At 37.3% G+C, this 15871-nt stretch overlaps 1 protein-coding gene across 1 annotated transcript in view; it reads right to left on the bottom strand.

Moving 5' to 3' along the window:
• Nucleotides 1-210: 210 nt before the first annotated feature.
• Nucleotides 211-15871, bottom strand: part of LOC132274107 (uncharacterized) — a 28805-nt gene continuing 13144 nt past the window's right edge. Inside the window, exons 2-3 of the mRNA XM_059775275.1 lie at nt 15189-15466; nt 211-789 (exon numbers count right to left, since the gene is read on the bottom strand). Coding sequence (XP_059631258.1) covers nt 472-789; nt 15189-15466 — 596 coding nt within the window. The 3' untranslated portion in view covers nt 211-471. The remainder of the gene's footprint in view (nt 790-15188; nt 15467-15871) is intronic.

The raw sequence follows: 15871 nt of genomic DNA, 5'->3' as shown, positions 1-15871 counted from the left end.
TATGATATTGAGCCCGAACAACCAGATAACTACTAGTGTTTTTATGTGAGGGGGCTGACGTCATCATGATGGCTGACGCCATGATGATATCATCCCCCACTCACAATCATCCCCCACTCACGTAAATCTCGGACTACATATCATTTTCCAAACAATAATATTAGGGATGAAATGCCAGAATACAAGAGAAAATTTTCAGCACCTGATCAGTCGGTCATGATAATTATCACGGTACTCCTGTAACCATTGAAAAGGTCAATGCTAAGAAAAATATTAAGCAAATTCATTCTAGCCATCTATGTTTAAGTTCTCTGAAATGTGGTAAATAATTTTTTGATTTACAACAAACACAATTTACATATTCAATTCCTTTTGTAGAAGATATATATGCTTTCCCAAGTCCCTGTAAGAACAAAATAATGATAAAAGGGATGAAATTTTAGAATGGATGAGATTTACTTCAGCGCTTAATCAGTCACCATGATGATTACCATTACTCTGCTGGGGATTTTTCTCTTTCCTGTATGCATTGAATAGATCAATGCCAAGATAAATATTAAGCAAATTCATTCCAGCCATCCCAAACAGAGCGAGTGGGAGCGCCACACCCCTTTCAAACTTGTGAGCATCTTTGATCAACTTGGCAGTGATAAGAACATGAGATATCAACCTTGCGAAAATAAAGGCGGCCCAGTTAAGAACCCATTCTGCCTCCACGATTTTGCTCTTGGCATCACGTACACCAGCCATCCGTCTCACTTTCCTCGCGTGCAGAAAGATAGAATGCACCTGTAAGATAACAGCCATTTTAGTTTTAGAGTTATATATAGAAATATATAAGCAAGCTTAGAAACAATATGGTTCAACAAATTCTACATATTTAGCAATTTCAACTAGTCTGACTGCTTCTCAAACCATTTTGGTTGTAAGGAGAATGAGATCCTCTGTTGTGTCAGTCCAATGTATGAGCTACAGGTAGGGATGAACCGATTGAATGTGATTCTGTTGGAATTATTGGCCACTCTAGAATGCATTTCAATCGATTGGCCAAAAGCCAAAACCAGTTGAAATTCATTAATTTCTGGAATTCATTAATTTTGTTCCAGAATGTTTTGGATCTGGAAATCCCAAAACCGGTTTCATGTGTTTAAATCCAAAATGGAAATTGTTTTCAAGACAGACCATTTCCAAATTCTACCTAAACTCTTCCAGACGTCCTCTAATATTTTTACAAGACCTTTTTAGTACTTTTAAGGACTCTCTCTCTAGCTTATAAATAACTAAATTTTGTTAAGGATTTGAGACATGAGCATTATTGAATACTCTTGTGAGTTTTTAAGAAAAATCAAGCTGAGATTTTTTGAGTTTTAATTCTTTGATTTGAGCACACACGTTCACGTTGAGTGTTTAGTGTGGTATTCTACATCTAATTGATCATATCATGAGCTTTGCTACGAAGTTACTCAGTTCGATCACAGCAGCAGACTTCAACGTATCTTCACACGATTCTGTGGAAGATGTGATTGATTACTTAGAGAAGCGGATCATCGTGAGGTGATTGCATTTTCGTGGATTAGTGTTGCTGGTGATTCTGAAAGCACTGAAGTTGGAGAACAGTAGGCCACTGAAAGTTGAAGGTAAAGTAATGGCAGGTGATTCCAAAAGTAATGGAATCAGCAACTCGTGGAGAGCAGTACCCGAAGCACTGGAGTCCCTTGTACTCTTTCTTCGTATAGTGGATTGTTTCGCCTAAGACAGCCAATCTCTGTTATTCTTCCTCACCAAAAAAAATAAAAAAATCACGATATCTTTTCTCTATTTTTATTTATATGATTGTGTGTTATTGATTTATTTGTGCTAAAAATCGGAAAATAGTCTAAAAATCAATCAAGCGAGCAAACCAAACCTATCCCCTTCTACTCTAGGTCTTCTTAATGAGATAAACTTCCACGCCACTTCCTCATGGTGCAACTCACAAGTTTTGATGATGTTTCTCACGGGCTTAAGGAAACTGAAGGATTTCAGAATGATAAAGCAATTTTCCAAGCAAAAGCTTTACACAAGAAGGGCACAAGAGGAGCCTGCAACAACTAAAAACAGGACACAGGACAACACAATATAATTTAGAACAATGCTATTTGTGATTAGGTTTATTGCGAGTATAAAAGTCTAGGTTTTGGAATTCCAAAAGTAGAAGAAAATTCAAATGTTCCCAGGTGGAAAATTTCGTGGTCCTAAAAATGATTGGTTGATGTTATTTCAAGAATTAGTTGCTAGATATTTTCGACAGCAATTACTGTACGAGTTTTGGTGCTTAGGGTAAGGCTAACAGAAATAGGGTTTTGGGATGAACACTAATGAAATTAACAGCTAATTGCACAGAATCAAGAAATAAGGTATTCTAGAAATGTCACCTATGATACCTTAGTCTCCACCACTACAGCTAAAGTTGGATCTTATAATCACTCAAAGCTTCAAAAACCACTCATAAATTCTCTGAACTCAATTCCATTGGATCAAGGGTAGGTTTAGACTTTTCTTTAATTGTAGTGCTAAATTTCACTGCAATTCAAGTCATTTTATTAATTTTATTTTTTGGGAGTAATTACACTTTAACACCATTTGAGGTTTTCCTTAATTACACTGCATTCTTCCATATCAAGAAAACGACGACATAGCTACTATAGGCTTTCGCACTAGTGCGCTCATACATTGCTTGTTTGCTTGTTGGTTTCAGCTCTAGCCTCTAGCTCATCCCTTACCGAAAGAAATAAGCTGCTATCTTTGCAAAAAGCTACACTAACACCCTTGGGGCCTTGTTAGAGTTAATGACATAATGAACGTTAATTGTTTGTCTGAAATGTCATTGTTGCCCTTCATTTAAAGGTAATTTATTAATCAAAAAAAGGGCTAATTGCATTAAACCCCACTCAATTATGACCCGATTGCAAGAAACCCCCTTGAATTAAAAATAACCCCCTGAACTATAAAAATGTTGCATTTCAGTACAATCCGTCAACCAGCCGTTAACGAAAAATTAAAATTACCTTTAAGCCCTTTAGTGGAACGACGACGTCTCTGTGTTAATGGGAATTGATATGTTGACGTGGCAAGGAAATTTCCAATGACCAATAGAAAAATGACAGCACAAATACTAACGTTATCCTTACACAAAAAGGGGCACCAAAGTGACCAAACAAACCCTTACATCAATTTATGGCACCAAACAATTCTTCCCCATCTCTCTTTCACACACATGGCGTCGTGGAAAATGCTTCTCTCAGTCAGATCTAACAACAGCGACAGCAAAGGGATCCTATCTAGGGTTTTGAGTGCTATTTCGCAGTCGTGAATCGTGTACCGAGGCAAGCAAACAAACGTCGAACGCTGCCTACGCAACGATGCGCCTGATGAAGAGCACCGAAAAAGGGCACCCGGATCGCCGGCATGACGTTCCTCATCCTCGTCTTGCGCTTATCGTCGAGATGGATCGCGGTCAGCAGCTCAATGAGCTTGCCTAGTACGAATTGCCCTCTTAGCTTCATGACCTGCTCTGGCTCCTTTGGACATGGTCCGCATCTGTTCTCTTCCTTACCAGATGCAATTTCAAATTACACCCTCTTCTCCCAAAAAATAAACTCTTTGTCCTCACTCACTCGTCTATATGATTTTTTTTTTTGCCTATGAGGCTATCACTTTGAGGATTACATAATTAGTAATCCATTGTCATAGATAAAACAAGCATAAATGAGAATTGAGAAGCAAGATAACAAATTAACTGATGCCCAATCAAATAAAAATGATAATTGATTCCCATGAACAAATTGTGGAAGATGGATGGAGGACAAATAATGGATGATTAATATACCAAGTTAGCATTTACGGATAGATATATATATAATCATAAACATACATATAGAGATAATAAGATAAATAGAGAAAGAGAACACAAGCAAGCTGAATAATCGTTAAGATTTGTTGTTGAACATAAATAGTAGTTCTTAAGATTTGTTGTTGAACATAAATGGTGATTCTTAAAGATTTGTTGTTGAACATAAATTGGGGATTTTCACATGGATAGATATAAAGTGTATATGTATATATAATAATGGGTTTAACTGTCAAGGGTATTTTAGGCATTTTCAAATTGGGCAAGGTCATGTGTGTCACATGCCTTAAGCTAGCATTAAATTTCAGACGGCAATCTAACGGTTTGCAACAATTGGAATAGTTTAGGGGGTTAAGGGTGACAGTTGAGGGGGGTTTTTTGGGAGAGAGAAGTTCAAAAGGGGGGGCCACATTAACCTCTACTAATTGACACAGAAAATATCAACAAATGTTTGAATTGTTCTGCTCTCAATCTGCACATATTTACAGTTTCAACTACCTCAACCGTTTGATTAACAACATAGCAGAAATTCACAGCTAGTAAAGACACTCAAAAGTTGGAAATTGCTCCTTGACAAATGGAAGGTACCCACATTTAGAGCGCCAAAGTATAAACAACCCAACAGTATAAAAAAATAAAAATAAAAAGAGAGAGAGAGAGAGAGAGAGAGAAATCAAGAAGCTATAAGCTTTTGCAATTTGATTCAGGGTTGAGTGGTCATTTGACTCATTTGAGTCTGACAGACCACTAATATGGTAAGGAAATAATTCAAGAGGCTCGCATACGCCACACTAGTAGTTGCAGATGAATATAGGGACCCCAGCAAATAATTTATTTTGAGAACTTAACAAAAAGGAGTGCTCACGGCTTTGCTGATCAAAAAAGTAATATGTAATTGATTAGCACTCAAATTAGCTGATGCACACCTCTTTGTATTGTCTGTAAGACTGCTTACCAACTCTCATCTGTATCTCCTACAGAAATTAAATGCTCATCATCCTTTAAGGGAAATAAACAGTCCCCTTAATTATAATAGTTTTGCTGTTGCTGGTGATGAAGATGAGGATGAGAGTGGTCCATCTTCAACATAGCTGTACAATAAAGGTTTGAAGATATTCAATATATATATGTATATCTAATGACTGTCAATGTTAGCCCTAGAAATAGATGGCCAATCTTCATAGGTTGATCGAATCAATGATTGAATAGCTTTAGAAACCATGAGCGGCAATTTCGATTGATAAAATGCGAATGCGGAGATATTGAGATTTTAGTTAGGGTTTCTATTTGTTCAGGACTTCAGATCTATCTTCATTCTTGGATTTTTTTTTTTTTTTTTTAATAATATCATTTGAATTGAGGAAAGAAAATGATGTTTTCAATTAATTTTCAGGTATTATTTTTTTGCTAATTTGTTGGGTTTTGATCCAAAGAGAAAGGAGAGATCTGAGATACGGTGTGTGTGTGTATATATATATATATAGTGGAAGGGTATAGTTATCCACTAACAAAAGATTTAATGGGATACTTTAGTCATTTCATGTGCTACATTAAAGTTAAAGAGGTTTGAGGTAAAATAGGTTACTGACATATGTTAGGTCACAGATCTAACAACTAGTTAACAGGAGGGGGTGGTAGTCAAACATCAAGATGGTGTTAGTGTAGCTTTCTTTCGCAAACATAGCAGCCGAGTGTAATTAAGGCAAAACTCAGGGAGTGTCAATGCACTTTACCAAATCTCTTATATAATTACAACAAAAAATATTTTCTGGCTTCAGCCCGGCATTGTATTGATTGATTATATAAATATTTATTTGCAGCTAGATCTCTTCTACTTATTCTAACACTCGGTGTCAAATAATTAAATACTCTGGAATTTTTGCTAGTTTGAGCATTGTAAATTGGCTACATCGGAATTACAATGGTCAAACTAGTTACAAAGACCATATATTAAGGTTAAGTATCTAGCCAGTCTGCCCCTCCCATCACCCCGATTAATCATTCCAAATCTTCAAAAGACCACATATTAAGGTACCCAGACACACTAGACCAAAAACAAGATTCCATGGATGACTGATACAATCTATATCCAAATACGGGAATTATTGAACTTTTCTTGACTCAAGGCAAGATAAATTAAATGGAAGAGTGCATCTAGTATATTGTGTGAGAGGTGAATCGAACAGCTATTAGACCACCCATACTTTGTGGCACAAAATGTTGGGTAGCTAGGAAACAACATATGTATAAAGTGAGCGTGGCGGAAATGCAAATGTTGACATGGATGTGCAGTAAGACTAGGAAGGATAGAATTGGAAATGATCACACTCGAGGGATGGTTGGAGTAGCCCAAATTCGAGATAAAATGAGAGAAAATTGGTTAAGATGGTTTGGACAAGTGCAAAGACGACCTCTAAGTGCGCCATTTAGGAAGAGTGACATAGTCCACACTGAGGGTAATACCAAGAGAAGAGGAACGTCAAAGTTAACGTGGGTAGAGTTAGTAAGGAGGATAAGATAGATAGCATGTGGTTTGACAGAGGAAAAGGATATGGCCTAAAATAGAGCAAATGAAAATATAGGAATCATATAGCCAACCCTAGGTAGTTGGGAAAAGGTTTGGATGCTGTTGTAAGAAGATAAGTAAAATAAACATACGACTATACTAACAATGCAACTTTGAACTTAAATAACCCAATCTCTCTCGATCGATTGATCGAGCGAGTGTTATTAGTAATTGTTAGTAGCATATATTTTCTTAATTTCCATGTTTTGTCAATATTCCTAGTAATACATATTGCCTGGTACAAAATCCAAGTTATACTCTTATTGTGGCAAAAAAGGGGGCCGAGGACTATATAAATGGCATGGATGGATTATGAAAGACTGGTTCAACTAGCTAGAGCGGTTTTCTTTTCACCGAGAGACAATAAAGAAGATTAGTGTTGTTAAAGTGCAAAAGTTTACTACATAGATATGTAAATTTATCACACTGCAACTACCATGTAAAAGGATTGAACTATATGTAACCTATTTATGTTGATCTCTTGATTTAATATGTTCATTTCCTTTATCAATATCTTAAAAGGAAAGGTTAAAAAAAATGAATTAATATTTTCGAATCGCCAAATTAAGCTTTTTATTGAAGAAAAAACGATCGTGTTTTGGACTATGCTACTTGGACTCGGGTACATGGATCGGGTACGAGTACGTGTGTAAACGTCATACCTTGCTAAATTCAAATCTTAGGATACGTAGACTCGACTTAAAATGTGCTCAAAACCTTAATACGACTATGTGGACACGTCTTACACACTTGAGAACATAACGCTACATGAAAGTATAATGCATGATGCTATTATTCTTAAAAGATGTTTGATGAAGAACCGGGCAATGGTACGAGAGCTTGAAGTGCACGTGCTTCGCCTCTACGTTTGGAGACGGGGAAAGGATAGATAATTAGGGTTGATTTTCATTTATTATTACTAGTTTAATAATGTTTTAATTTTAGGATATTTTGGTAATTTAATATTTAAGGGTTTTATTAGGATTCTATTCTTATGCTTATTGTTGGAAATCAGTTTTGTGTTTATACATTCTGTTCTTTAGGTCAATATTTTGCTTATTTCCTGCTCCTTTTCCAGGTGTTTGTGGTGCTTGTTTCATGCCATGTTTTTGGCTTTGTCCTAAGCTTTTTGTCTGTTGAGTTATGGCTATAAATAGCATTGTACAATTGTTCATTAGATAGATTCAATATATCAATTACAGTCATATATACATCCTCTCTCTCATTCTTGATCTTACATTTTATATATTTGCTCATATACGAAATTCTACTTGGTATCAGAGCCACTGTCGGAGATGGTGGCATAAGCCTCATCTCCGACGGCGGTCCATCATCATTCCCTTCTTGCAGATTTAAGGTCTCCGTCTTCATTGCCATTCCGTTTTGGTAGCCAGCACTACATGCTTGGCTTCATTTTTAACATTTCTCTTTCATCGATTGATTTTGTTGGAGCTCTCTGTTTTGGGTTGTTTAAGGTCTCTGTTTTGTTGGAGCTCTCTGTTTTGGCCCAAAAGAATATTGCATGACCTTTTTCCTGGCGTTATTCAGGTATTTCCAGCTTTGTTTGGGATCTTTTTCATCTCTCGGATGGATCCCTCCGGTGTAGGGAGGCTCTCCTCCCAGGTTAAGAGCCCTTTTTTTTGGAGGTATCCCCTTAGCATTTGACATGTGCTAAGGGTCTCTCGGTACTGTTTGTGCATTGTTTAGGCTGCCGGTGTGTTCGGTAGCATTGTCCTTTGCCATGTTAGGCTGCCGGTGTGTTCGGTAGCATCGTCCTTTGCCTTGTTGGGCTGCTGATGTGTTCGGTAGCATTATCTTCGCCGTTTCCATATCTCCAATTGTATTTATTGCCTTATTTGGGTTGCCAATGTGTTCAGTAGCATTACAGTCTTATTATGGAAAGGATACGATTGTCTCACCTCTTGATATAGTCAAGCTGAGCTTGGTTGATATCTTCGCTACAGCTTGAGGGGAGTGTTGGAAATCAGATTTGTGTTTATATATTCTATTCTTTAGGTCAATATTGGCTGCCATAAATTGATGGCCAATGTTTGTTGTTTATATATTCTATTCTTTAGGTCAATATTGGCTGCCATAAATTGATGGCCAATGTTTGTTGCTTGTTTCCTGCTCCTTTTCCATGTGTTTGTGGTGCTTGTATCATGCCATGTTTTTGGCTTTTGTCCCAAGCCTTTTGTTTGTTGAGTTATGGCTAAAAATAGCCTTGTACAATTGTTCATTAGATAAATTCATATATCAATTACAGTCATGTATAGATCCTCTCTCTCATTCTTGATCTTGCATTTTCAATGGAAACTCTGATTTATTTTTCACGAGAGAGGCTACCATTTACTCATAATGATCTTTACAGGACAACCACTCACTTCATTGCTGGTTGTTCTTTCTTCTTCTTTAATAATACTTTATACGAACTTGTTGAAAATATCGCATGTGTGTCATTATTTCGACCACATACTTTGCACCTTGGGAACTGGTTTATATCGGGGGAGTTGCTTCTACGACCCAAACCAATTTATGAAGGCAACAATCTGGTGGCAGCCACCGACCTAATAAAGGCTATTATTTTGGATTTGACAAAGACTCTGGTTAAACTTCACAATCGAGGGTTGGTTATTTCAAGAGAATATTTAGCCAGTGTTAGTCCAACATCTCTAAAAGCAATTTGCAAAACTACAACCAACCCTAGGAAGAGGCTGTTCTGCAAGTCATCAAGAACATCTAGGGTCAATTCTTCCAATCCCTGGATCAATCCATATCGCACCCTTGCTACAACATCATCTATATGACTGCGGACGTTAACACTGGGCCAGGAATATCATAAAAATAATACAATTCATATTCAAAGGGTGATCCTTGTGGAATCTTCCGCCACCACAGTGGATAATGTTGCTGCATACTATTACTTATTGTAGCTTCGATTTCCACACGCTCAGCCCCACAATCAGATCTGTCTCATAATTAAATCCAGCTTTTCCTCCGAACTGAGATGCATGTTTTGGTAACACGGTCTTTTTATCCACAAAAGTTGGGTGGTGAAGCAGATGAATGAAATGCTGGAAATCCATTGGCACATTTGTAAAACGTATCCCAAAAATTTCTCCAACTACTCGGGCAGACGATTGTAATCATGTTGAAAGTAGCCATGCATAAAATATATTCGGTCTCGATCGTAAATGTTTCCAACACCATAGCTTTGTATCAGAACAGTCAGCACCGCACGATCATTGACCATGAAAATGTCACGATCTATATCCCAATCTCATGAAGTAACCAACCATCGGTTGTGAAGTTTAACTACAATCTTTGTCAAATCCAAAATAACAGCCTTTACTCGGTTGGTGGCTGCCACCAGATTATAGCCTTCATAAATTAGATTGGGTTGTAGAAACAACTCCTCCGATATAAGTCAATTCCCAAGGTGCAAAGTATGTGGTCGAAACCATGACACACATACGATATTTTAAACAAGTTCGTATAAAGTATTATTAAAGAAGAAGAAAGAACAACCAGCACAGAAGTAGGTGGCTGTCCTATAAAGATCATTATGAGTAAATGGTAGCATCTCTCGTGAAAAATAAATCAGAGTTTCTTCAGTGATAATGCTAAACACCGACAGCCTAAACAAGGCACAAACAATAGCATTAATGCTAAGGGTCTCTCGGTGATGTTTGTGCCTTGTTTAGGCTGCCGGTGTGTTCGGTAGAATTGTATTTTGCCTTGTTAGGCTGCCGGTGTGTTCGGTAGCATCGTCCTTTGCCTTGTTGGGCTGATGATGTGTTCGGTAGCATTATCTTCGCCGTTTCCACATCTCCAACAGAAGTTATTGTCTTATTTGGGCTGTCGGTGTGTTCAATAGCATTGTAATCTTATTATGGAAAGGATACGATTGTCTCACGTCTTAATATAGCCAAGCAGAGCTTGGTTGATATCTTCGCTACAGCTTGAGGGGGAGTGTCGCAAATCAGATTTGTGTTATATATTCTATTCTTTAGGTCAATATTTGTTGCCATAAATTGAGGGTCAATGTTTGTTGCTTGTTTCCTGCTCCTTTTCCATGTGTTTGTGATGCTTGTTTCATGCCATGTTTTTGGCTTTGTCCCAGGCTTTTTGTCTGTTGAGTTATGGCTATAAATAGCCTTGTACAATTGTTCATTAAATAGATTCAATATATCAAATACAATCATATATACATCCTCTCTCTCATTCTTGATCTTGCATTTTCAATGGAAACTCAGATTTATTTTTCACGAGAGATGCTACCATTTACTCATAATAATCTTTATGGGACAACCACCCTCTTTAGTGCTGGTTGTTCTTTCTTCTTCTTTAATAATACTTTATACGAACTTGTTGAAAATATCGCATGTGTGTCATTATTTCGACCACATACTTTGCACCTTGGGAACTAGCTTATATCGGAAGAGTTGCTTCTACGACCCATTCCAATTTATGAAGGCTACAATCTGGTGGCAGCCACCGACCGAGTAAAGGCTGTTATTTTAGATTTGACAAAGACTCTGGTTAAACTTCACAACCGACGGTTGGTTACTTCAAGAGAATGTTCAGCCAGTGTTACTCCAACATCTCTTAAAACAATTTGTAGAACTGCAACCAACCCTGGGAAGAGGCTGTTCAGCCAGTCATCAAGAACATCTAGGGTCAATTCTTCCAATCCTTGGATCAGTCCATATCGCACCCTTGCTACATCATTTATATGACTGCAGACGTTCCTTACAATCAAAAGCAACTCGCGCCCATCTGGTTGAAGGGGCATCTCGTATTCTCTGTCTCCTTTGGCTGTGTGTCTTCCCCATTGAACATTGGGGCCAGGAATATCATAAGGATGATATAATCCATATTCAAAAGGTGATCTTTGTGGAATCTTCCGCCACCACAGTGGATAGTGTTGCTGCATACTATTACTTATTGCAACTTCGACTTCCACACGCTCAGCCCCACAGTCAGATCTGCATCTCATAATTAAATCCAGCTTTTCCTTCATACTGAGATGCATGTTTTGGTAACAGAGTCTTTTTATCCACAAAAGTTGGGTGCTGAAGCAGATGAATGAAATGCTAAAAATCCATGGGCACATCTGTAAAACGTATCCCAAGAATTTCTCTAACTTCTCGGGCCAGACGATTGTAATCATGTTGAAAGCAGCCATGCATAAAATATATTCGGTCTCGATTGTAAATGTTTCCAACATCATAGCCTTGTATCGAAACAGTCAGCACCGCACGATCATTGACTATGAAAATGTCACGGATCTATATCCAAATCTCTTGAAGTAACCAACCCTCGGTTGTGAAGTTTAACCAGAGTCTTTCTCTAATCCAAAATAACAGCCTTTACTCGGTCGGTTGTTGCCACCAGATTGTAGCCTTCATAAATTGGATTGGGTCGTAGAAACAACTCCTCCGATATAAGCCGGTTACCAAGGTACAAAGTATGTGGTCGAAATGACGACACACATGCGATATTTTCAACACGTATAAAGTATTATTAAAGAAGAAGAAAGAACAACCAGCACTGAAGTGGGTGAGTGGGTGGCTGTCTCATAAAGATCATTATGAGTAAATGATAACATCTCTTGTGAAAAATAAATCAGAATTTCTTCGGTAATAATGCTAAACACCGGCAGCCTAAACAAGGCACAAACAGTAGCATTATCTTCGGTGATAATGCTAAGGTCTCTCGGTGATGTTTGTGCCTTGTTTAGGCTGTCGATGTGTTCGGTAGCATTGTATTTTGCCTTGTTGGGCTGCTAATGTGTTCGGTAGCATTATCTTTGCCGTTTCCATATCTCCAACAGTATTTATTGCCTTATTTGGGTTGCCAGTGTGTTCGGTTGCATTGCAGTCTTATTGTGGAAAGGATACGATTGTCTCACGTCTTGATATAGTCAAGCTGAGCTTGGTTGATATCTTCTCTACAGCTTGAGGGGGAGTGTTAGAAATCAAATTTGTGTTTATAAATTCTATTCTTTAGCTTGTTTCCTGTTCCTTTTCCATGTGTTTGTGGTGCTTGTTTCATGCCATGTTTTTGGCGTTGTCCCAAGCTTTTTGTCTGTTGAGTTAAGGCTATAAATAGCCTTGTACAATTGTTCATTAGATAGATTCAATATATCAATTACAGTCATATATACATCCTCTCTCTCATTCTTGATCTTGCATTTCGTATATTTGCTCATATACGAAATTCTACTCTTATATATATGCGGGTTGATACATTGAGAAGACACCTTTTCGTGATTATTGATTAATTAAAAAGATTTGCTTCCCCTCTATTTCTTCTTCTTCTCTCTTCTTCCCTCTCTTCATCTTTCTCTCTCTCAGTCTCTTTCCCATCTTGCATCAATTTTGGTATCGCGTGCATGTTCTGAATAAATATCTCAGTTTTCAGATGTGGGTAACCATTTTCTGCTATCACATTTGAGTGTTTCTTCTTCATCCATCATGAAGATTAGAGGGTCCGGGTATCCAATTTAAATTCGTGTGTCGAACACATATCTCATACCCATATCGCGTCGACTCAGGTACGTAAGGGGAATAGGAGAATCAAGGTAACGCAATTTTGGAGATAACGGATTGCATCAGGGCAATTCATCCATTAATTCTCTCAATTCAAGTATTTGGAAAGCTTTTATGGCAGATTAAAGCACAGGGAAAAATTCTTCACTATTTGTGGAGTAGCCTTCATGGCAAACTCCCGACGGCAGTGAATTTAAAGAAAAGAGAACTTGATGTTGATGGAATTTGTAACAGATATGGCTTGGGGTTGGAATTTGGAAACAATTGAACATATGTTTCATTAGTGTCCTTTGGCCATTAAGGTTTGGAAACTTTGCCCATTTAGATTGATTTGGCTCATAAAACTCCCTCCTCTTGGAGTTTGTGGTTTCAAGATTTGTTGAGATTATGGACTAAATCTGATTAAAAAGATGATTTGTTGAGCTTATTTGCTTTCATCACTTGGCAGCTGTGGATTTGCAGAAACAAAATGATGTTTGAGGACAGATTCTTGGATGAGTACCATATTGTTGGTCAAGCAATGCATCAATGGGAGGAATTCAAAGTGCAAACACCAAACAGCAGTGTCCAATTTCCAACCATACCACCAAACCTATTGTGCACTGGATGGCCCCTCCAGTTGGTAGACTCAAGGTGAATTTTGATGCTGCCTTTGTTCACTCTTCTGGTGTGAAAGTGGGTGGCATGATACTCGGATGCGCAGGGCTTGATTCTCAAGGCAGCCATCCTTTTCTGGCCTTCTGCAGCCTCTGTAGTCATGGCCGAGGCTCTGATGGCACAAGAAGCTTGTCTTCAATTAGTTGAGTGGGGTGCTGAAAATGCTTTGGTAGAAGGTGATTGCGCTGTGGTGACAAGATTATCCTATTCTGACAGGTCCATTGTAGTGACCTCGGATGACATTCAAAGTGTTCTCAACCGATACCAAGAGATGAAGTTAGCTTGGGTTCCTAGACAGTGCAATAAAGTGGCCGACACCCTTAGTCACTATGCTCTGCAACTAAAGCAAAATCTAGTTTTGAATCTGCCATTCCCATAGCTATTAGGGAATCAGCAGCTTTGGATTGTACTTTCGTATAACTTGTTGAACAAAATTTATCTTTGCTTGCTTCTCGAAGAAAAAAAAAAAAAAAAAAAGAATCAACACGAGAGAATCACCAGGATATTAACATTTTCTAGTAACTATGACCTCCATCCTTTTTTTTCTGCTAGGATATTAACTACTTTTTAGAACCTATCAACCCAAAAATGAATTATGCGGCTTGGAGAAGTGAATGGGCAACAGAAAGGCCTTGGAACAAGATCTAATTATTCAATAGCTTAATAATAGATGGAAATAATATATAAATTTGAAGTGGAACATTTTAGTGAAATAGAGAATGAAAAGCATTCCCAAGAATTAAAGTTTGATACAATTTTTTACCCCTAGATATCTGGTAAAACCACTGGCTAATGGGAGAGTGATATCAGATAGGGTTACAGAGAGGATTAAAGGAAGATCCATGCATCATGTATTGAGATAGTTGGGACTATATTTTTGCCTGCAGAAGAAACTAGAATTGTCACTGGAATTCCCACATATTGCAAAACTCTAAAGCCATGACAAAATTCTTGCTTTAAGCATTCTATTTGTTTTATTTACCATGTTAAAAAAAAACATGGTTTGCAAACTTTATCATTTTAAATTAGCATTTATGATCTTTACTATTATTAAAGAGAACTCTATTTGATTTTCCTAAAATATTTCAATAGTACAAGATTCATTGGTTCTGCAAATCTCACTTGGGAGAAAGAATAACTGAAGGAACCCTATTTAAAGAAATTAATTAACTGAATGGAAAATCAAAGGAAAGATAGGGCAAAGCAAGCAGCACAAGCATAATGCATGTAGTTATCTTTTTAAAAATAAGAATTTAATCTCTAGTCCCATCATTCCTTTCTATACCATGCCAGCACCATTTTGCTAGAATAGCTTTGGCAATTAATGTTTACTTCAACAATGAAAAAAAATATGATGCCCGGTATTTACCTTCAAAACCACTGCTTAGTTTATTAATTGACTAAGCTGAAGAATTGGAAACATTCACAAAATAATATAATCTGATAAAAGAACAGGTAAAAGGAAAAAAAAAACAATCACATAGAGATGGGAAATAGCTTCTGAGATGATACAGTGGCATACCTCACAAATGAGAGTGAGAATAAGGTAGTTGATTGTGAAATTTCGAAATAACGCAAGAGTAAAGCAAACAAGGAGTATTAGATGATGCACTAGGATTGAAGGAATCCAACCATGGTATAATCCATAATGCAACATATCCAACTGATCATATGCAAAGTATCCACATGAAAAGCACAAAGCTTGATATGCCAACGGCCAAGTATCCCCAACCAACTGCGAGTGCTCAAACATCGGATACAAACCATTTCTCATCCACTGATTGGCCAGAATGAAAACCACTGTAGAGGAAGTGCATATTTTTTAAAATTATTAAGGATAACATTATAAGGGGAGCCCAAGTAGAAGAGAAACATATGAAGATATACATCAAATGGAACTAAGAAAGTAATGGATAGCATCTAAATATTAGATGATGCAAAAGAAATATATTATTGCGCTCCCCTCTTGAGCACTGTCCATAATACTTTACTAATCATTTTTTTTTTTTTTTTTGTAGGAGTTCTTAGGAAAGCATAATCAATCAGTACAACCAATATTAGGAAACAAGATAAATATATGATCTGGTCACGTAAATTTATAATTTTTATTTCTGAATTCGAATTAAAAATGGGTTGGATATGGATCTTCCTCTAAGTATCCATCATAAATCTGATTCAGATCTGGATATGAATTCTGTAATGAAT

Source organism: Cornus florida, unplaced genomic scaffold, assembly GCF_030987335.1.
Source record: "Cornus florida cultivar Cherokee Brave unplaced genomic scaffold, ASM3098733v1 CherokeeBrave_3.0.0_Hap2_Chr09, whole genome shotgun sequence".
Lineage (NCBI taxonomy): Eukaryota > Viridiplantae > Streptophyta > Magnoliopsida > Cornales > Cornaceae > Cornus > Cornus florida.
Note: the sequence above shows the minus strand (reverse complement) of the source record. Positions and strands in the feature narration are given on the sequence as shown.